Source organism: Oncorhynchus mykiss, chromosome 27 (genome assembly GCF_057628025.1).
Source record: "Oncorhynchus mykiss isolate SJ-2025 chromosome 27, ASM5762802v1, whole genome shotgun sequence".
Taxonomy (NCBI): Eukaryota; Metazoa; Chordata; class Actinopteri; order Salmoniformes; family Salmonidae; genus Oncorhynchus; species Oncorhynchus mykiss.
Window position 1 is genome coordinate 18,798,052 of NC_143048.1, and position 23,429 is coordinate 18,821,480.

A 23,429-nucleotide genomic window follows, 5' to 3' on the forward strand; every position below is an offset into this window, starting at 1 on the left:
TTTGTTAGTGAAGCTGCTCTTTGTTAGTGAAGCTTCTCTCTGTTAGTTAAGCTGCTCTTTGTTAGTGAAGCTGCTCTCTGTTAGTGAAGCTGCTCTCTGTTAGTGAAGCAGCTCTCTGTTAGTTAAGCTGCTCCTTGTTAGTGAAGCTGCTCTTTGTTAGTGAAGCTGCTCTCTGTTAGTTAAGCTGCTCCTTGTTAGTGAAGCTGCTCTTTGTTAGTTAAGCTACACTTTGTTAGTTAAGCTGCTCCTTGTTAGTGAAGCTGCTCTCTGTTAGTGAAGCTGCTCTTTGTTAGTGAAGCTGCTCTCTGTTAGTTAAGCTGCTCCTTGTTAGTGAAGCTGCTCTTTGTTAGTGAAGCTACACTTTGTTAGTTAAGCTGCTCTCTGTTAGTGAAGCTGCTCTTTGTTAGTGAAGCTGCTCTTTGTTAGTGAAGCTGCTCTCTGTTAGTTAAGCTGCTCTCTGTTAGTGAAGCTGCTCTCTGTTAGTGAAGCTGCTCTCTGTTAGTGAAGCTGCTCTCTGTTAGTGAAGCTGCTCTCTGCCCCTTATCAATCCCTGGCCTGGCTCCAGAGCCTGGGAATTTTGGAACAGTTACCGGAGTTCTGTAACCCCAGGTTAGATTTAGTGATCAGTAACACTGTAACAATAGTCCATATGGGAAGTTGTTTCCTCCAGAAAGGTAAATTAACATGGTTAAATAAATAAATATAGTTAATTGGGTATGGAGAATCCCAAGGTTAGGGTCAGACCCAGGGTATGGATGGAGAACACTAGACTGGAGACTTCCCAGGCTTCTCATGTTGTTTACACATCGGTTGTGTCCCAAATGGCACCATATTCCCACAACATAGGGAATAGGGTGATATTAGGGACGTACAGTAGTCAAAGTATCTAAATACAGTTCAGACAAACAAGGTTTTTAAAAACAGCAGCTAAGCCGTTCGTTCCCCTGTGATACTGTAGTTGGAAGTCTGAGGAAGGGAGCTCTTGCATAATGTACATATAAATGATGCCTCTCCTCTACTTCCCCCTCTGGGGTCCCCCTGTGTGAGAGGAGGAATATTCTGTCAACAACTTACATTGGTTAAAATGTATGGAGGATGGTATTGTTTGTCTCACAAAACACTAGTCCCTTGAGGGAAATTAAGATAACATGCCGCTATCAAGTCAAGTCAAATTGTATTAGTCACATGTGCCAAATACAACACGTGGCAGTGAAATCCTTACTTACAAGCCCTTAACCAACAATGCAGTTTTAGGAAAAAAATACCTAAACAAAAAAAAATATATATATATATATACTTTTTAAAGAAAACTTATTTTTAGATGGAGAAAAAATAACAAATAAAATAAATGATACACTAATATAGAAAAGTAAAAAATGTTTTTTATATATATAAGTGTAATGAGTGCGTACTGGCGGCAGAGAAGTCAGGCTCAGGAGAACAAAAACTCTGTTACAGTCAGTTTAATAATTAAAATCACCGTAAACAGAACAATCAATACAAGGGGTACAAAACCCGTCGCACACCAGACATAACGTGCTCAAGCACTTACAATAAACAATTCCAGACAAGGACATGGGGGGAGCAGAGGGTTAAATACACAACATGTAATGATGGAATTGAAACCAGGTGTGTGGGAAGACAAGACAAAACAAATGGAAAATGAAAAATCAATGATGGCTAGAAGACCGGCGACGCTGACCTCCAAAATGCCGCCCGAACCAGGAGAGGAACCAATTTCGGCGAAAGTCGTGACAATAAGAAATTAAAGTAACAAATCATTAAAGAGCAGCAGTAAAATAATAACAGCGAGGCAATATACAAGGGGTACCGGTACAGAGTCAATGTGCGGGGGCACAGGTTAGTCGAGGTAATTGAGGTAATATGTGCATGTAGGTATAGTTATTAAAGTGACTATGCATAGATAATAAACAGAGAGTAGCAGCAGAGTAAAAGTGGAGGTGGGGGGACAATGCAAATTGTCTGGGTAGCCATTTGATTAGATGTTCAGGAATCGTATTACTTGGGGGTAGAAGCTATTTGGAAGCCTCTTGGACCTAGACTTGGCGCTCCGGTACCGCTTGCCGTGCGGTAGCAGAGAGAACTACTGTATATGACTAAGGTGGCTGGAGTCTTTGACAATTTTTAGGGCCTTCCTCTGACACCGCCTGGTATAGAGGTCCTGGATGGCAGGAAGCTTGGTCCCAGTGATGTACTGGGCCGTACGCACTACACTCTGTAGAGCCTTGCGGTCGGAAGCTGAGTAGTTGCCATACCAGGCAGTGATGCAACCAGTCAGGATGCTCTCGATGGTGCAGCTGTAATATCAATATTATGATTTGGCCGTTACACATTAACATATAGTTTTGCTTCATGACCACAAACATGTATATTTACACATTAACATATCAACATGCTATTTTAGATTTCCATGATTTCCCAGCTTCTCAGAATACATCTGTGTCTCAAATGGCACCCTATTCCCTTTTTAGTGCACTACTTTGACGAGAGCCCTACGGGCCCAGGTAAAAATGAGTGCTCTACATATGGAATAGGGTGCCATTTTGGGACTTACATTACCACAACATTACAACTGACCCAGGTTCTAGCAGCTCCTTTAAATGTGAATCTCTTCAACTATCAGAAGAGTTCAAATTAAGTCAGAGAGAGAGAGAGAGAGAGAGAGAGAGAGAGGAGAAGCTCTCCACATGAAGGCCTGTCAGCCTTGGTATGAGCCTTGGTAGGAGCTGCTATTAAGGGCTATAAGCTTGTATGCTAGCCTGAGTAGGAGGTAGAACATCTACTTATTTAGTCAAGACCAGGCTGGGAAGGGCAGGGAGCCATTGGTCCAGTGTCCTGGTCAGACAGTAATTGGTCAGGTGGGACTGTTGGGGGTTGTGGGAGTTCAGGCCCTGCTGGCACACTGTCACCTTATTAGCACAGATGACCAGATTCACAATTAGAGTAAAGAATAGGTTTTAAGAAGAAGCATAACAGTGATAGAGAGAATATTGGAAACTTGTCTATGTGGGGTAGGTACTTCTTAGTGTAGGTCTCTGGGATGTAACTCAGGTCTAGTAACTTAGACACAGTCTCGCTATGCAGAGTAAAGGAGGAGAGGAGATAAGGAGAGGAAAGGACAGGACAGGACAGGGGGAGTGACTAACACAAACTTTTAAAAAAGACCAATGGTTTGAGCAGGTCTCTGCTTGCTAACAGAATCAAGACACGTCAGGTTTATTATCTCGGCCCACTTTAACTGGGCGGCAGGGTAGCCTAGTGGTTAGAGTGTTGGACTACTAGTGCAAGTTCAAATCCCCGAGCTGACAAGGAACAAATCTGTTGTTCTGCCCCTGAACCCACTGTTCCTAGGCCGTCATTGAAAATAAGAATTTGTTCTTAACTGACTTGCCTAGTTAAATAAATCAAAATGGTTCTTCTTCACATTCAAAGTCTACAGTACGGAAGCTGGAATTTTCCTATGAACAATTCACTAAATGTATATTGGTCCCTGTGCGTCAGCTGTCAAATCAGAGAGGCTTCTGGGTAGTTGTCTGTGTCAACCACTGATGTTAGTCATCATATCCTCTGGATGGATCCCAAATGATGCCCTATTCCCAATATAGTGCCCTACATAGGGCTCTGGTCAAAAGGATGGATGGACTACTGTATATAGGAAATAGGGTGCCATTTGCGACGCAGACTATGTCTTCTGCCTCAGTTCACCTCTGTCCTCAGGGAGGAGCCTGGACCAGAGCACCAGCAGCAACATATTGTAATGGACAGAAATATTCAACACGTTGTTGTACCCTCTTCTCATCCGCATAACTTCTGTATTAATGAAATAAGTATGTACACAGTGAGAAGGATGTGATGGTTTATCTCTCTCTCTCTCTCTGTCCCCCCCTCTCTCTCTCTCTCTCTCTCGCTCTGTCCCCACCCCTCTTTCTCTCTCTCTCTCTCTCTCTCTCTCGCTCTGTCCCCACCCCTCTCTCTCTCTCTCTCTCTCTCTCTCTCTCGCTCTCTCTCTCTCTCTCGCTCACTCTCTCTCTCTCTCTGTCCCCCTCTCTCTCTCTCTCTCTCTCTCTCTCTCGCTCACTCTCTCTCTCTCTCACTCTCTCTCTCTCTCTGTCCCCCTCTCTCTCTCTCTCTCTCCCCTCCCCAGAGTCGACAGTGTTTATCCAGTCTGCAGTCTACTCTATAGAGGAGGACATCGGGGAGCTGCTGATCCCAGTGCGCAGGAGTGGTGACGTCACACAGGAACTCATGGTCATCTGCTACACACAGCAAGGTACAGTCCACACACACACACGCACGCACGCACGCACGCACACACACACACACACACACACACACACACACACACACACACACACACACACACACACACACACACACACACACACACACACACCTCCCTCTCTTCTCATTCCTCTCTCCTTTCCTCTCTCCTACAGCCACAGCTACAGGGACCATCCCCTCTACAGTCCTGTCCTACTCTGACTACATATCCAGACCTGAGGAACACAACAGTGTCCTGCGCTTCGATAAGGGCGAGACAGAGAGTTCCTGTCGTGTGGTGATCATAGATGACTCTCTGTATGAAGAGGAGGAGAGCTTCAACGTTACCCTCAGTATGCCCATGGGAGGCCGTCTGAGACAGGAGTACCACACTGCCAGGGTCACCATCATACCTGACCTGGACGACGGTAAGATGGCCCTTCACTTTTCACCTTTGACCTTTCAAACCTCTCGCCTGGAGGACAGGATAATAGTTACCAGCTGAGGAAAGTGTTAATATCGCTCTTGAATAGACTAGGCTTGCATCTCAAATGGCACCCTATTCCCTATGTAGGGCACTACTTTCGACCAGAGTAGTTCACTTTATAGGAAATAGGATGCCATCTGGGTAATTTATTTTTCACAACGTGAGAGTAAGAAAAAAAAGATTGCTCCTGTCCTGTCACCTCTGGCAGATTATGTTAAGACAACAATGTTAGCAGACGTGTTGTTATTTCATTTTGCTTGTTCGCAAAGGAGACAGTTGAGATGTTGTGTAAAAAGGTACATTTACACTTTAATAGCATTCATGAAACATCTAGAACAGATCAGGGGACCTTCGAAAGGTTCACACACACACACCTACACACCTCAGGCAAAGGGAATTCATGAAACATCTAGAACAGATAGATCAGGGGACCTTCGAAAGGTTCACACACACACACCTATACACCTCAGGCAAAGGGAATTCATGAAATATCTAGAACAGATATATCAGGGGACCTTCGAAAGGTTCACACACACACACACACACACACACACACACACACACACACACACACACACACCTATACACCTCAGGCAAAGGGAATTCATGAAACATCTAGAACAGATAGATCAGGGGACCTTCGAAAGGTTCACACACACACCTATACACCTCAGGCAAAGGGAATTCATGAAACATCTAGAACAGATAGATCAGGGGACCTTCGAAAGGTTCACACACACACACACACCTATACACCTCAGGCAAAGGGAATTCATGACTTGACCAATAGAAGCAGGCTCCCATCGGTTGGATGTGGTTTTGTATTGATGTATTGGTTCATTGTATCCTTTAGATGAACAGAAAACTCTAAACTTTAAAAAAACGTATGAAATAAAAAATCATTGGTATAATTAATGATTTATGTGGTACTATGCTGACGGATACAGGTAAACTTGAAGTACAGAAATTATGTAGTACCAGCTGAATGAAACCAAGAGGGCCGTGATTCCCAAACTTTTTATAGTCCCGTTCCCCTTCAAACATTCAACCTCCAGCTGCGTACCCTGTCGTGGAAATTTCCTCTATTTACCAAATCATGAGAGCAAACCACACACACGTCAGAGTTAGTTATCAAAGTCCATCTTTAATTATATGAGCTCTATCACAACCCTGTGACTCTCAGATCAATTCAGTGTCTATCAATTAATTCTCTGAGAGTCCCTTCCACATTTCAACTTAGTTCCTTTATAGCAAAGACACACACAGGATAAGACAGCATCGGCATAATTCATCGTTCAGCTTTGTCTCCTAAACTATGTTATTTTCTCAAACTCAGAACCATAAACCAATCCTCCATATCAACAGGCATATATCAAATCCATCCTATCTTGACAAGATCACAGAGACACACTGACTGGCACACAGACATTGTGGAGCCAAGAGATACACGCTTGACCTCTCCCCTCTCTCCGGCCCAAGCAACTTAGTCTTGACATAGAACAGATACTGCAACCCCGCCACAGTATTATACAAACACATTCTGATGAGAAGTAACTTACAAACATATGATGAATATAAAACATCTTACCTATGTTACCAACCAATTCTGATTATTCCCCAACAACCCCCTCTAGCACCAGGGTCAGCACACTCTCACGTGTTGTTTTTTGCCATCATTGTAAGCCTGCCACACACACACTATACCATACATTTATTAAACATAAGAATGAGTGTGAGTTTTTGTCACAACCCGGCTTGTGGGAAGTGACAAAGAGCTCTTATAGGACCAGGGCACAAATAATAATAATCAATAATTTTGCTCTTCATTTAGCCATCTTACATATAAAACGTATTTATTTATTCATCAAAAAATTGTGAATAACTCCCCACAGGTTAATGAGAAGGGTGTGCTTGAAAGGATGCACATAACTCTGCAATGTTAGGTTGTATTGGAGAGAATCTGTTTTAAATCATTTTCCACACACGGTCTGTGACTGTATTTAGTTTTCATGCTAGTGAGGGCCGAGAATCCACTCTCACATAGGTACCTGGTTGCAAAGGGCATCAGTGTCTTAACAACGCGATTTGCCAAGGCAGGATACTCTGAGCAAAATCTGGCAGTGGCTTCTGATTTAAATTCAATTTTCACAGAACCGGTTGTTGTAATTTAGATGAGGCTTTATCGGTAAGTGGACTGGAGGCAGGGCATGAAAGGGATAACGAATCCAGTTGTTTGTGTCATCCGTTTCGGGAAAGTACCTGCGTAATTGCGCACCCAACTCACTCACGTCCTTCGCTATATCACATTTAACATTGTATGTAAGCTTGAGTTCATTTGCACACAAAAAATCATACAATGATAGAAAGACCTGTGTGTTGTTCTTGTTAATGCAGACAGAGAAGAGCTCCAACTTCTTAATCATAGCCTCAATTTTGTCCTGCACATTGAATATAGTTGAAGAGAGGCCCTGTAATCCTAGATTCAGATCATTCACCCAGATAGGCAAGTCGTGTGATAAACTCGTCATCATGCAAGCGGTCAAACAAGTGAACATTATGGTCAGTAAAGAAATCTTTAAGGTCGTCTCTCAATTTTTAAAATATTGACAATATTTTGCCCCTTGATAGTCAGCACACTTCTGTATGTTGTAAAAGCGTTACATGGTCGCTGCATAGTGCAGAAAATACACGAGAGTTCAGGGGCCTTGCTTTAACAAAGTTAACCATTTTCACTGTAGTGTCCAAAACGTCTTTCAAGCTGTCAGGCATTCCCTTGGCAGCAAGAGCCTCTCGGTAAATGCTGCAGTGTCCCCAAGTGACGTTGGAAGTAACTGCTTGCACGCACGTTACCACTCCACTATGTCTACCTGTCATGGCTTTGCACCATTAGTACAGATACACATCTTGACCACCAAAGTCCATTTGATGTCACAAAGCTGTCCAGTTAAAAATATCCTCTCCTGTTGTCCTGGTTTCCAGTGGTTTGCAGAAGAGGATGTCTTCCTTAATTGACCTCCCATAAACGTAACGGACATATACCAGGAGCTGTGCCAGGCCCGCTACGTCTGTTTACTCATCCAGCTGTAACGCATATAATTCACTGGCTTGTATGTGATGCAGTAATTGTTTCAAAACATCTCCTGCCATGTCACTGATGCGTCGTGAAACAGTGTTGTTTGATGGAGATATTGTCTGTATAGTTTTTGGGGGTATTTTCCCCCAGCATTGTCCCAGCCATATCTGTGGCAGCAGGAAGAATGAAGTCCTTCACAATAGTATGGGGCTTGCCTGTCCTAGCCACTCGGTAGTTCACCATATAAGACGCTTCTTATTAATGGTATCTGTTGCTTTTATACGTCTTACTACTCGAAAGTCATCATAATTCTCACTCAAAAAACTCCCATGGCTTATTTTTCAAATTGGCATGTTTTATTTTTCTAAATGTAAGCGCAAGAGTGATGGTTTCATTGAGTTGTGAGATAGTACTTTCGCACATATAACATACTGCGGCTGAGGAAAGGCACTACTCCCATTATAAGTAAACCCCAAATCAATGTAGTTCTCATCATATTTGCATCTCTTCGATGGTCCAACGTCTCTGTCTGTTGTTCGGTGGTTTTCCGGGTAATGGGGCAGTAGCTCTTCGGCTGCATCAGATTCACAACTGTCAGTGTCCATGCTAGCTGGGCTAACAACAAATGTAGAATTACTGATGCTAGCATTGGATGTGCTCATGGAAGCAGAACAACTTGTGTCGTCGACATGTGCAGGTGTAGTACCGCTGGTAGTAGAGCTGGTATCTGTCTCTATGGACGCGGGCCCTACTTTTTTGAACCATTAATCAATTTTCTAGCAAACGGAATGAGCAGCAGCTACGTTTGGCTACATACTTGTTATTTTTTACCTTGATTCAACCAAGTAGGCCAGTTGAGAACAAGTTCTCATTTACAACTGCGACCTGGCCAAGATAAAGCATAGCAGTGCGACAAAAACAACAACACAGAGTTACACATAAACAAACGTACAGTAAATACAATTGAAATAGAAAGATCTATGTACAGTGTGTGCAAAATGTGGAAGAGTAGGGAGGTAAGGCAATAAATAGGCTATAGAGGTGAAATAATTACAATTTAGCATTAATACTGGAGTGATAGATGTGCAGATGATGATGTGCAAGTAGAGATACTGGGGTGCAAAGGAGCACGAGGGTAAGTAATAATATGGGGATGAGGTAGTTGGGTGTGCTATTTACATATGGGCTGTATACAGGTACAGTGATCGGTAAGCTGCTCTGACAGCTGATGCTTAAACCTAGAGAGGGAGATATGACTCCAGCTCCAGCTTGCAATTCGTTCCAGTCATTGGCAGCACAGAACTGGAAGGAGAGGCGGCCAAAGGAAGTATTGGCTTTGGGGGTGACCAGTGCAATATACAAAGACTTATAAATGACCTGGAGCCAGTGGGTTTGGCGACGGATATGTAGTGAGGGCCAGCCAACTGGAGCATAGAGGTCGCAGTGGTGGGTAGTATATGGGGCTTTGGTGATAAAACGGATGGCACTGTGATAGACTGCATCCAGTCTGCTGAGTATTGTTGGGGGCTATTTTGTAAATGACATCACCGAAGTCAAGGATTGGTAGGATAGTCCGTTTTACGAGGGTATGTTTGGCAGCATGAGTGAAGGAGGCTTTGGATTGGAGAGGCTTAATGTGAGTCTGGAAGGAGAGTTTACAGTCTAAACAGATACCTAGGTATTTGTAGTTTTCCACATATTCTAGGTCAGAACTGTCTAGGGTAGTGATGCTAGTCGGGTGGGAGGGTGCGGGCAGAAATCGGTTGAAGAGCATGCACGGAAGGAGTGTTGCCACATACGGACTGTTAGTGGAATTCCCGCGAGAGAGTAACGGTTAATGTGATTGGATATTAATTATGTGACTACCTGTATTTGACATAGTGTTGTTGTTTCGCTGAACACTAGATGCTTTCATTTTATTTTTGGCAGTGAAACGAGGCTACTCAGGCGAGAAAAAAACTGAAAATGTTTGAAAATGCGAAGAAAAACATTTTGGGGGCATTGCGCATACACCAGTTTGGGAATACCTGCAATAGAGGAATAGTGGCTTGTGTGTAAGTGTGTGTATGTGCATGTGCATGTGAGTGACCAGGTCCCATAGTGCTTTGGTCCAAAGTAGCGCACAATGTAAGGAGTAGGGTGCAATTTGGGACACAGCCCCTGTGAGTGTCCTCTTGATAGAGGGAAGGCCTTATCGCAAGGCTCATATCCACATCTGATAGTCTCCTGTATCTCATATCTTCCAAACAGCCTTTGTTCAACAGCACCTCTTGGGCATTCCTTTTTTCCATATCTGCCTGGCTAGTTCCCTCTCTCCCTTCTCCCTATAAACCCTGGCTCTGTGTGTGTGTGTGTGTGTGTGTGTGTGTGTGTGTGTGTGTGTGTGTGTGTGTGTGTGTGTGTGTGTGTGTGTGTGTGTGTGTGTGTGTGTGTGTGTGTGTGTGTGTGTGTGTGGGTATGTGGGTGTGTGTGTGTGGGTATGTGGGTGTGTGTGTGTGTGTGTGTGTGTGTGTGTGTGTGTATGTGTGTGTGTGGGTATGTGGGTGTGTGAGTGTGTGTGTGTGTGTGTGTGTGTGTGTGTGTGTGTGTGTGTATGTGTGTGGGAGTGTGTGTGTGTGTGTGTGTGTGTGTGTGTGTGTGGGTGTGTGAGTGTGTGTGTGTGTGTGTGTGTGTGTGTGTGTGTGTGTGTGTGTGTGTGTGTGTGGGTATGTACCCTGGACATCTAAGCGGAAGCACCGCTGTGAAGGGGTGGCAGGCAGGGAACAGTGGATGTTAAAATCCCTTGGTATAATCACTGAATCTTCCTTTTCAAACGTTCATCAAAACTCTCTGGCTGCACACAAACACACCATCAAAAAGTCCATCTGAAACAGAACTAATTGGGGTGATGCAACTCTCCTCTCAGCATTTCAAAACCTCACTGCAGGAGTTTAATTGAGTCCTAAAATTAATGCAGGAGGCCTGTAGGTGGAAAGAAAACATTTTTGAATGCAGATCATTAAGATACAGTAAACATGGTTATATCTACACCAGGGGGGAATCTCAAATGGCACCCCATTCCCTAAATTGTGCACTACTTTTGCCCATGTCCCAAATAGCAAAATAGCTCCCTATTCCCTATATAGTACACTTAATATGCTCAGAGCCCAATGGGCCCTCATCAAAAGTAGTGCACTAAGTAGGGAATAGCGTGCCATTTGAGACGTAGCACTGGTCTGATCTACCAACAGACTGAGTGAAGATTCACCAGATGTTCTCTCACAGGGTAGACCACCTGGACAGGAAATATGTCCCTTACCAAACATGTCTCTCTAACAGTCAATCCCGCTCATCAACCTGCCATCGACAGGATAGTAAATTATATTTGAGCTTCACTCCCTAGTCAAAAATCAAATGCGCTATTTAAAGGATAGACTGTATGACATATTCAATAACATATTATCCCATTGGATAGATATTCCACTTAATCATTGTTTGAGAGTGTGATTTTGTGTTACCTCTTATTTTAAACAACCTGATTTTGTAGAATAGAAACAAATTGATTTATTTTCAGTCTTAGATCTCAAGTATCCCGAATACTTTGGGGCATGTATTTATTCTAGCATTCGTTGTTTAATGTCTAAATAGTTTCTTAGCCATTGAATCTCAGACCGTAGTGATGTTCTTAGTCACATATTCCCAGGGTACGTTGTCATTCAGCATCATGTGCCTCTGTGCTGAATGACACTGGCAGGAAATGATGTTACTTATTTGAAACTGTGGGAAAGAGAGCTTAGTGAATGATAAGTGGTCCCACTGCATTACTCAGACCGGGTTACAGGTACTCTTATAGCCTCCTTGGGAACAGAGGCAGACGCAATACTTAAAGGCTGTGTGTGTGTGTGTGTGTGTGTGTGTGTGTGTGTGTGTGTGTGTGTGTGTGTGTGTGTGTGTGTGTGTGTGTGTGTGTGTGTGTGTGTGTGTGTGTGTGTGTGCGTGTGTGTGTGTGCATGTGTGAGACCTGACTGCCACAGGAGGCACGCTTGAGATGGCTCTCTACTGTACAGTAGCTCCTTCCTCTGTAACCTAAGATGGTGTACAGGGACCTCTACCAGTGTGTGCATAAGATCTTTAACCCCTACTATTCCTTGGTATTCCCCTCAGTGTCAGAGCAGCTGTTGGGACGCTGAACTAAAGGGTCAATGGTTTGAATAGACTATACCCCTGTATGGGGCGGCAGGTAGCGTAGTGTTTAGAGCATTGGGCCAGTAACAAATCCCCGAGCTGACAGTGTATAAATCTGTCGTTCTGCCCCTAAACAAGGCAGTTAACCCACTGTTCCCCAGTAGGCCATCATTGTAAATAGGAATTTGTTCTTAACCGACTTGCCTAGTTAAATAAAGGTTAAATAAAACATTTATTAAAAAAATAACACCCCTGAATAATAACCCTATAATAGCATGTACCCCTGTATAACAACTCCTATATAACAGCCATATAATAGTCTGTACCCCTGTATAACAACTCCTATATAACAGCCATATAATAGTCTGTACCCCTGTATAACAACTCCTATATAACACCCATATAATAGTCTGTACCCCTGTATAACAACTCCTATATAACACCCATATAATAGTCTGTACCCCTGTATAACAACTCCTATATAACAGCCATATAATAGTCTGTACCCCTGTATAACAACTCCTATATAAAACTCCTGTAATAGTCTGTACCCCTGTATAACAATCATATCATAGTCTGTACTCCTGTATAACAATCATATAATAGTCTGTACTCCTGAATAACAACTCCTATATAAAACCCCTGTAATAGTCTGTACCCCTGTATAACAACTCCTATATAACACCCATATACTTGTCTGTACCCCTGTATAATAACCCTATAATTGTCTGTACCCCTGTATAACAACCCTATAATAGTCTGTACCCCTGTATAGCAGCCCTGTATAATAACCCTATAATTGTCTGTACCCCTGTATAACAACCCTATAATAGTCTGTACCCCTGTATAGCAGCCCTGTATAATAACCCTATAATTGTCTGTACCCCTGTATAACAACCCTATAATAGTCTATACCCCTGTATAACAACCCTATAATATTCTGTACCCCTGTATAACAGCCCTGTATAATAACCCAATAATAGTTTGGACCCCTGTTCTCTTATGGATACGCCCCTTTAAAAAAAATGTTTTATCCTAAAATGACATACCCAAATCTAACTGCCTGTAGCTCAGGAATTGAAGCAAGGATATGCATATTCTTGATACCATTTGAAGGGAAACACTTTGAAGTTTGTGTAAATGTGAAATGAATGTGGAAGAATATAACACATTAGATCTGGTAAAAGAAAATACAAAGGCCTTAATGTATTATTCCAGCCCAAGCGCAATTTAGATTTTGGCCACTAGATGACAGCAGCAACGTTTTAGACAGATCCAATGAACCATTGCATTTCTGTTCAAAATTCTGTATCAAGACTGCCCAAATGTACCTAATTGGTTTATTAATAACTTTTCAAGTCCATAACTGTGCACTCTCCTCAAACAATAGCATGGCATTCGTTCACTGTAATAGCTATTCTAATTCTGCCAATATCAGATATGTCTATGTCCTGAGAAATGTTCTTGTTACTGCATCCTCATGCTAATCGCATTAGCCTGCTTTAGCTCAACCGTCCCGTGGGAGACCCACCGATTCTGAATTAACACCCCTATAATAGTCTGTACCCCTGTATAACAACCCTATAAAAATCTGTACCCGTATATAACAACCCTATAATAGTCTGTACCCGTATATAACAACCCTATAATAGTCTGTAACCCTGTATAACAACCCTATAATAGTCTGTACCCCTGTATAACAACCCTATAATAGTCTGTACCCCTGTATAACAACCCTATAAAAGTCTGTACCCTTATATAGCAACCCTATAATAGTCTGTACCCGTATATAACAACCCTATAATAGTCTGTACCCTTTATAACAGCCATAGAATGTAACTCACCTCTAATCATGTTCAGAATGTCACAGTTTCACAGTGTTTCTCCCAATGAAACAGGGTTCCTTTCAGTAGGAAGTGTTGTAGTAGTGGGGAGCTGGTTTCTAGACAACACACAGAATTGTCACGGTCAGTATGAACATAAGACTCTCTCACTCACACTCTAACATACACTCTAACACATGCCTTAGCAATGATCTGGGGTGCATCCCAAATCACACCTTATTCCCTACTGTAGGTACGATCTGACAGGTAATCAATCTACAGTACTGCTCTTTTCCTTCAACAGACAGGCCTTTCTACCTCTCCTCCCTCTCCTCCTTAGTTTATGTAACAGAGCACAGTCCATTCTATTATCACCTCCTTCTTGACAAGTTTATCTATAGGCTGACATCAGCCCTGTCTCTCCAGGACTATCTTTCCATCCCTCTGTCTCTCCATCCTTCCATCTCATCATATCCTGGCACCTTAAACCCCCTCAACACCTGATCCAGGATGCTCTTGGGAGGTTTCTCACTGTTTTACCTCATGCCCTCTTTGTGTTGATCAGGTTACAGCTCCTGACGTCACTAGTGGGGGGGTTAGGCCGCTTGTCAGACAGTAGCTTCAGGCTATGGTTTCTTCTCTGACGCCATGCAGACAGAATCAGGATCCCATTCTAAGATAACAATGCGTTTGTACACAAAGCAAGTTTCCACAAAGTATGTATTTCCCCCTGCCCTACCTACCCCTTCTATGGTGTGTGTGTGTGTGTGTGTGTGTGTGTGTGTGTGTGTGTGTGTGTCATTCTATACATGAACCCGTATTAACCACTCCATCCGACCAACTGATATGCAGGAGGGAAAGGATCCTGGTTGTCAGTCAGATGCCTTGTTGAGGCCCCGGGCCACGGCTCTGAGAACACGATGATGTCGAATAGATAAGTACTGAAGGAAAATCTAGAGTAGAGACTGTGACTGTTGTTAGCATGGGGAGCCTCTTTGTCTGAGGTAAACTAATCTCAGGACATTGGACGTATTAAGGCTTGTCTCTTGTTGTTTAGGTTGTTAATTAACTAGAACATTGACAGTGTTCTATACCAAGACACAAAACATGCCACAACTTAAGTTCACGCCAAGAGGAACTTCAGTTACAGACATTTGGAATTATCTATTTTATATTTTTTACTTTCTAGAACAAGTTTCTGTTCCAGTCTGTAGTGTGATTGTATAAAACTGACACAGTGGTTGTTGTACCAGCATGGCCAGGACACTGCCTGTCAGTCACAGATTACAGCCCACTCTCTCAAACTGTGACCAAAGGGCGATGTAGTATGTATAGCATGGTGATGATTGTCAGTACAGTTAGCTAAACCACATGTAGATGTGGAACAAGGCTAGTAGTGGGAGTTCACAGCTGCATATCAGTGCCGTGACACCTTCTATGATGCTAGATACAATTTAGACTATTCAGTGGGTACACAGTGACAGGTAGGAAATGCCTTGTGCCTGTAACCATCTTCAACTGTTGACCCTTCAACTCAGTTCCTCTGAGAACACTTCACGTCGGCAGAAAACCCAGTTAGCTAATCTCATCTCAGGGTGTTTATAGGGAATCTGTCTTCCCTGGTTACCGTCGTACCGGCCTCTCAAACATCCTTGACCTGCTATCTAAACATTAATGCACAGTTAATTCACAATGAAAAGAATAGATGTCATATCATAGTTAAGTAATAAATCAATATATATTACTGTTCTCCCAGACCATGGGTACATTCCAAATGATACCCTATTCCCTATGGACCCTGGTCAAAAGTAGTGTACTGTACAGTACAAGGGATTATAAGCATGTAATCCTGCTTCCTTTCCTCCACACGTGACACAGATACTCAGGCAATACAGGCAGAGCATGGAATCAGTATTTCTCCTCTGTGTGTTGTACTGTTGAAGTGGTGGTCTTTTGGGATGGTACGTGCATGGATGTGATGGCCCTGTGATGGTCCTGCCGTGCCTCTCTGGGTGGGCTGAGGTTTCAGCAGCTGGCAGCTGCACCCGGTCCCGAATGGACTGACCTTGTCCCGCCAAACACACACACGCGCACGCACACTCTGTCCCGTCTGGACTGACCCAGTCCCATTAAACAGTCTTAGGAGGTGACTGTTTCCCCCCCAGCCCATCCACTTCCAGAGAGAAAAGGATGTACATTAGAGCTGGACATTAAGGAGATGTAGCCAGTGTCCCTTCTATCCAAACACAACCAGAGACACAACCCAACTAAAACTGTATTATAGGTACCGATTGTAGACTGTTTATGATCTCAATCAGTGAAGGGCAACTCTGGTACTTGGAGTCTGCTGCTTTTCACTTTTTATCGCCAGAAATATGATCGCTCATGGAGTTGCCCCAGGTTTAAAATGCTGCTCTGAAATAGAACAAAAATGTCCTGCAGATAATCAGGCCCACGAGGACAGGAGCTGCCTTTGCCTGCCTGATTATAATCATGATTTACTAGGATCATGTGTTTAACAGACGGGCGACAGGTTTTATTGGAATACAGAAATGATACTGACCTACGGTAGAGCTTGCTGAACATGCAGCCTAGCCCTGTAGGTGTAATTGTAACACTACATTTAACACTACAGTTAACACTACAGTTAACACTACAGTTAACACTACTGTTAACACTACAGTTAACACTACAGTTAACACTACTGTTAACACCACAGTTAACACTACAGTTAACACTACTGTTAACACTACAGTTAACACTACAGTTAACACTACAGTTAACACTACACTATCTCTCCCTAAAATTCTGCAGCACATCTGTTGTGTGACCTGGAATCCTGGTGAATCCAGATGGGGCGGTAGGGAGGTAATAACAGGGTTTAGGGTCAGCCAACTTCTCATCCTCGTCCAGGACCCAGACCCGCCCCATGCCCCACTCTCACCAGAACCATAATCATACCTTACAGACCTTAGAGTGTTCCTGAGATTTACAGACCAGTGACATCACTGCATAAATACAAGACTGTAATTCTGCTCTACAAGCATTCTCATGTTTTACTGTCCCACTCCCCGCCCCGGTGGCTCCATACCACACCTCTCCTTCCCTCCGGTGCGTCTGGATGCGTGGCATGCACGGGCGATTGAGTCTCTATCAAACAGCAATTACCTGTGCGTGAAAGGACAAGTCCTGTCATACTTACGGCAGGCAGGCAGGCAGGCAGGCAGGCAGGCAGGCAGGCAGGCAGGCAGGCAGGCAGGCAGGCGTACTGCATACTGTAAATACATGCATGTGGACGTGGTACTTCCCTGGATGTTATGGGGATAGCTGTCTGTGCATGTAGAAGAGCTGTGTGTGTGTCTGTACATTCATGTCTGTGTGTGTGTCTGTACATTCATGTCTGTGTGTGTCTGTACGTTCATGTCTGTGTGTGTGTCTGTACATTCATGTCTATGTGTGTGTCTGTACATTCATGTCTGTGTGTGTCTGTACGTTCATGTCTGTGTGTGTGTCTGTACATTCATGTCTGTATGTGTCCGTACATTCATCAAATCAAATCAAATGTATTTATATAGCCCTTCTTACATCAGCTGATATCTCAAAGTGCTGTACAGAAACCCAGCCTAAAACCCCAAACAGAAAGCAATGCAGGTGTAGAATCACGGTGGCTAGGAAAAACTCCTTGGCACCGTGCTTCTAAACCTGCATTCAAGTCTGTGTGTGTGTCTGTACATTCACGTCTTTGTGTGTGTCTGTACATTCATGTCTGTGTGTGTGTATCTGTACATTCACGTCTGTGTATGTGTGTCTGTACATTCATGTCTGTGTGTATGTCTGTAGGTTCATGTCTGTGTGTGTGTCTGTACATTCGTGTCTGTGTGTGTGTCTGTACATTCATGTCTGTGTGTGTGTCTGTACTAAGAACATCCACTACTATCTCCACGAGACCAGCGCTGCCTGCAGGTCTGCCAACGTGGCAGAAAGAGTATGTCTCAAATGGCACCCTATTCCATATACACCCCATTAGTCTCTGGTCAAAAGTAGTGCACTATATAGGGAATAGGGTGCCATTTGGGATGCACTCACAGAGTGGGCCTACAAATCTGACTACATTCAAGTATAATATAGCTATATATACTGAATAAAAATATAAACTCAACATGTAAAGTGAAATACAAGCTCCCAGAAATGTTCCAACCTCATAAAAAGCTTATTTCTCTCAAATGTTGTGCACAAATAGTTTACATCCCTGTAAGTGAGCATTTCTCCTTTGCCAAGATAATCCATCCACCCGGACACCTGACTGCAGTTCGGCGTCGTACCAGACTTCAGTGGGCAAATGCTCACCTTCGATGGCCACTGGCACGCTGGAGAAGTGTGCCCTTCACGGATGAACCTTGATTTCAACTGTACCAGGCAGATGGTAGACGTTGGTAAACATATGACATTGTGTGGGCGAGCGGTTTGCTGATGTCAACATTGGTATGAGCAGGCATAAGCTACGGACAATGAACACAATTGCATTTTGTCGATGGCAATTTGAATGTGACGAGATTCTGAGGCCCATTGTTGTGCCATTCATCCGCCACCATCACCTCATGTTTCAGCATGATAATACACGTCCCCGTGTCGCATGGATCTGTACACAATTCCTGGAAGCTGAAAATGTCCCACTTCTTCCATGGCCTGCATACTCAGCAGACATGTCACCCATTGAGCATGTTTGGGGTGCTCTGGACCAACGTATACGACAGCGGGTTCCAGTTCCGACCAATATCCAGCAACTTCACACAGCCATTGAAGAGGAGTGGGACAACATTCCAAATCAAATCAAATCAAATCAAATTTTATTTGTCACATACACATGGTTAGCAGATGTTAATGCGAGTGTAGCGAAATGCTTGTGCTTCTAGTTCCGACAATGCAGTAATAACAAGTAATCTAACTAACAATTCCAAAACTACTGTCTTGTACACAGTGTAAGGGGATAAAGAATATGTACATAAGGATATATGAATGAGTGATGGTACAGAGCAGTATAGGCAAGATACAGTAGATGGTATCGGGTACAGTATGTACAAATGAGATGAGTATGTAAACAAAGTGGCATAGTATAGTATAAAGTGGCTAGTGATACATGTATTACATAAGGATACCGTCGATGATATAGAGTACAGTATATACGTATGCATATGAGATGAATAATGTAGGGTAAGTAACATTTATATAAGGTAGCATTGTTTAAAGTGGCTAGTGATATATTTACATAATTTCCCATCAATTCCCATTATTAAAGTGGCTGGAGTTGAGTCAGTGTCAGTGTGTTGGCAGCAGCCACTCAGTGTTAGTGGTGGCTGTTTAACAGTCTGATGGCCTTGAGATAGAAGCTGTTTTTCAGTCTCTCGGTCCCAGCTTTGATGCACCTGTACTGACCTCGCCTTCTGGATGATAGCGGGGTGAACAGGCAGTGGCTCGGGTGGTTGATGTCCTTGATGATCTTTATGGCCTTCCTGTGACATCGGGTGGTGTAGGTGTCCTGGAGGGCAGGTAGTTTGCCCCCGGTGATGCGTTGTGCAGACCTCACTACCCTCTGGAGAACCTTACGGTTGAGGGCGGTGCAGTTGCCATACCAGGCGGTGATACAGCCCGCCAGGATGCTCTCGATTGTGCATCTGTAGAAGTTTGTGAGTGCTTTTGGTGACAAGCCGAATTTCTTCAGCCTCCTGAGGTTGAAGAGGCGCTGCTGCGCCTTCTTCACGATGCTGTCTGTGTGAGTGGACCAATTCAGTTTGTCTGTGATGTGTATGCCGAGGAACTTAAAACTTGCTACCCTCTCCACTACTGTTCCATCGATGTGGATAGGGGGGTGTTCCCTCTGCTGTTTCCTGAAGTCCACAATCATCTCCTTAGTTTTGTTGACGTTGAGTGTGAGGTTGTTTTCCTGACACCACACTCCGAGGGCCCTCACCTCCTCCCTGTAGGCCGTCTCATCGTTGTTGGTAATCAAGCCTACCACTGTTGTGTCGTCCGCAAACTTGATGATTGAGTTGGAGGCGTGCGTGGCCACGCAGTCGTGGGTGAACAGGGAGTACAGGAGAGGGCTCAGAACGCAACCTTGTGGGGCCCCAGTGTTGAGGATCAGCGGGGAGGAGATGTTGTTGCCTACCCTCACCACCTGGGGGCGACCCGTCAGGAAGTCCAGTACCCAGTTGCACAGGGCGGGGTCGAGACCCAGGGTCTCGAGCTTGATGACGAGCTTGGAGGGTACTATGGTGTTGAATGCCGAGCTGTAGTCGATGAACAGCATTCTCACATAGGTATTCCTCTTGTCCAGATGGGTTAGGGCAGTGTGCAGTGTGGTTGAGATTGCATCGTCTGTGGACCTATTTGGGCGGTAAGCAAATTGGAGTGGGTCTAGGGTGTCAGGTAGGGTGGAGGTGATATGGTCCTTGACTAGTCTCTCAAAGCACTTCATGATGACGGATGTGAGTGCTACGGGGCGGTAGTCATTTAGCTCAGTTACCTTAGCTTTCTTGGGAACAGGAACAATGGTGGCCCTCTTGAAGCATGTGGGAACAGCAGACTGGTATAGGGATTGATTGAATATGTCCGTAAACACACCGGCCAGCTGGTCTGCGCATGCTCTGAGGGCGCGGCTGGGGATGCCATCTGGGCCTGCAGCCTTGCGAGGGTTAACACGTTTAAATGTCTTACTCACCTCGGCTGCAGTGAAGGAGAGACCGCATGTTTTCGTTGCAGGCCGTGTCAGTGGCACTGTATTGTCCTCAAAGCGGGCAAAAAAGTTATTTAGTCTGCCTGGGAGCAAGACATCCTGGTCCGTGACTGGGCTGGGTTTCTTCCTGTAGTCCGTGATTGACTGTAGACCCTGCCACATGCCTCTTGTGTCTGAGCCGTTGAATTGAGATTCTACTTTGTCTCTGTACTGGCGCTTAGCTTGTTTGATAGCCTTGCGGAGGGAATAGCTGCACTGTTTGTATTCGGTCATGTTACCAGACACCTTGCCCTGATTAAAAGCAGTGGTTCGCGCTTTCAGTTTCACACGAATGCTGCCATCAATCCACGGTTTCTGGTTAGGGAATGTTTTAATCGTTGCTATGGGAACGACATCTTCAACGCACGTTCTAATGAACTCGCACACCGAATCAGCGTATTCGTCAATGTTGTTATCTGACGCAATACGAAACATCTCCCAGTCCACGTGATGGAAGCAGTCTTGGAGTGTGGAGTCAGCTTGGTCGGACCAGCGTTGGACAGACCTCAGCGTGGGAGCCTCTTGTTTTAGTTTCTGTCTGTAGGCAGGGATCAACAAAATGGAGTCGTGGTCAGCTTTTCCGAAAGGGGGGCGGGGCAGGGCCTTATATGCGTCGCGGAAGTTAGAGTAACAATGGTCCAAGGTCTTTCCTCCCCTGGTTGCGCAATCGATATGCTGATAAAATTTGGGGAGTCTTGTTTTCAGATTAGCCTTGTTAAAATCCCCAGCTACAATGAATGCAGCCTCCGGATAAATTGTTTCCAGTTTGCAGAGAGTTAAATAAAGTTCGTTCAGAGCCATCGATGTGTCTGCTTGGGGGGGGATATATACGGCTGTGATTATAATCGAAGAGAATTCTCTTGGTAGATAATGCGGTCTACATTTGATTGTGAGGAATTCTAAATCAGGTGAACAGAAGGATTTGAGTTCCTGTATGTTTCTTTCATCGCACCATGTCACGTTAGTCATAAGGCATACGCCCCCGCCCCTCTTTTTACCAGAAAGATGTTTTTTCCTGTCTGCGCGATGCGTGGAGAAACCTGTTGGCTGCACCGCTTCGGATAGCGTCTCTCCAGTAAGCCACGTTTCCGTGAAGCAAAGAACGTTACAGTCTCTGATGTCCCTCTGGAATGCTACCCTTGCTCGGATTTCATCAACCTTGTTGTCAAGAGACTGGACATTGGCAAGAAGAATGCTAGGGAGTGGTGCGCGCTGTGCCCGTCTCCGGAGTCTGACCAGAAGACCGCCTCGTTTCCCTCTCTTTCGGAGTCGTTTTTTTGGGTCGCTGCATAGGATCCACTCCGTTGTCCTGTTTGTAAGGCAGAACACAGGATCCGCGTCGCGAAAAACATATTCTTGGTCGTACTGATGGTGAGTTGATGCTGATCTTATATTCAGTAGTTCTTCTCGACTGTATGTAATGAAACCTAAGATGACCTGGGGTACTAATGTAAGAAATAACACGTAAAAAAACAAAAAACTGCATAGTTTCCTAGGAACGCGAAGCGAGGCGGCCATCTCTGTCGGCGCCGGAAGTAGTAGGGCCACAATCAACAGCCTGATCAACTCTATGCAAAGGAGATGTGTCCCACTCCATGAGGCAAATGGTGGTCACACCAGATAGTGACAGGTTGTCTGATCTACGCCCCTACCTTTTTTTTCAGGTATCTGTGACCAACAGATGTATATCTGTATTCCCAGTCATGTGAAATATATAGATTAGGACCTATATTTTATTTAAATGGACTGATTTCCTTATATGAACTGTAACTCTGTAAAATCTTTGAAATTGTTGCATGTTGTGTTTATATTTTTGCTCAGTGTCGTTATAGTAGGTCATTGAATTATCCAGTATAACTTTAGATGACTTTATGTTTGATATGCAGCTGCTGCTATTAGAGAACTGGGATTAGTGTTCTACAGAAGGCAGAGTAGCAGTAACCATGCTGCCTCTGTTAGATAAGGCATTCAGCGCTGTGGGACTGCCATCCAAAGTTCAACACTGATCAAGCAGCTTGTGTAGTTGGAGGAGTACAAGAGTCCCTTTAAGGAGGTGACGATGGAGGAATGTGTGTGTGTGTGTGTGTGTGTGTGTGCGTGTGTGTGTGTGTGCACGTGTTTGTTAAAGCTGGGCTATATGGACAAAAATACACGCGATAAATTGCCTGAAATGATGCGATAACGATAAACATTAACAACAAAAATATGCACCACAGTATTTTAAAATGATCCTTTAGTTTGATGGTTGTAGGCATCAATTGTCCCATTAACAGTCACCCATATTAGCAAACTTATTTCATTTCAAACTTCACATTTCTCTGGTATAGGCTACTTATCATAATGAACGATATCAGCAAAATGCCTACAATAAGTGATCGGTGTGGTCCATGTTGACAATTTTTGGTTTATTGTCGCAGCTATTGTGTGTGTGTGTGTGTGTGTGTGTGTGTGTGTGTGTGTGTGTCACTTGTCATCACACACATACAGTCATTAACACCACTGCTTTACTGTAACATGTCGTTTGTATTCTGATCTCATGTTCAGAGGTTACTTTACACTACAAAGTTCACTCTGTAAAATTCAAGGATATTATTATACTTCCTATTAAACAATGGTTTGTTTTCCAAAGATTATAAATGGCACCTCACTGTCTGGTGGGAACAGATTTAGTTCTTCAGAAATGACACCCTATTCTTCCAAATCTGTGTAATTTTAGATGACTTACTTAGTCCTCTTTGTCCTGGGTGAGAAATAAGGCTGCAACAATCTTCTACCACTGGAGTCTGTCTTTGGCTACAGCTTGAGCCTTGTTTGTGTCCCATTTAGGAT

The 23,429-nt window shown here is 44.0% G+C and overlaps 1 protein-coding gene across 1 annotated transcript in view; it reads left to right on the forward strand.

Moving 5' to 3' along the window:
* The window catches only part of LOC110507114 (FRAS1-related extracellular matrix protein 2), a 114,550-nt gene that overhangs the window by 59,936 nt on the left and 31,185 nt on the right, over window positions 1–23,429 (forward strand). The window contains exons 7-8 of the mRNA XM_036964988.2: window positions 4,166–4,291; window positions 4,458–4,709. Of these exons, the coding sequence (XP_036820883.2) occupies window positions 4,166–4,291; window positions 4,458–4,709 (378 nt within the window). The remainder of the gene's footprint in view (window positions 1–4,165; window positions 4,292–4,457; window positions 4,710–23,429) is intronic.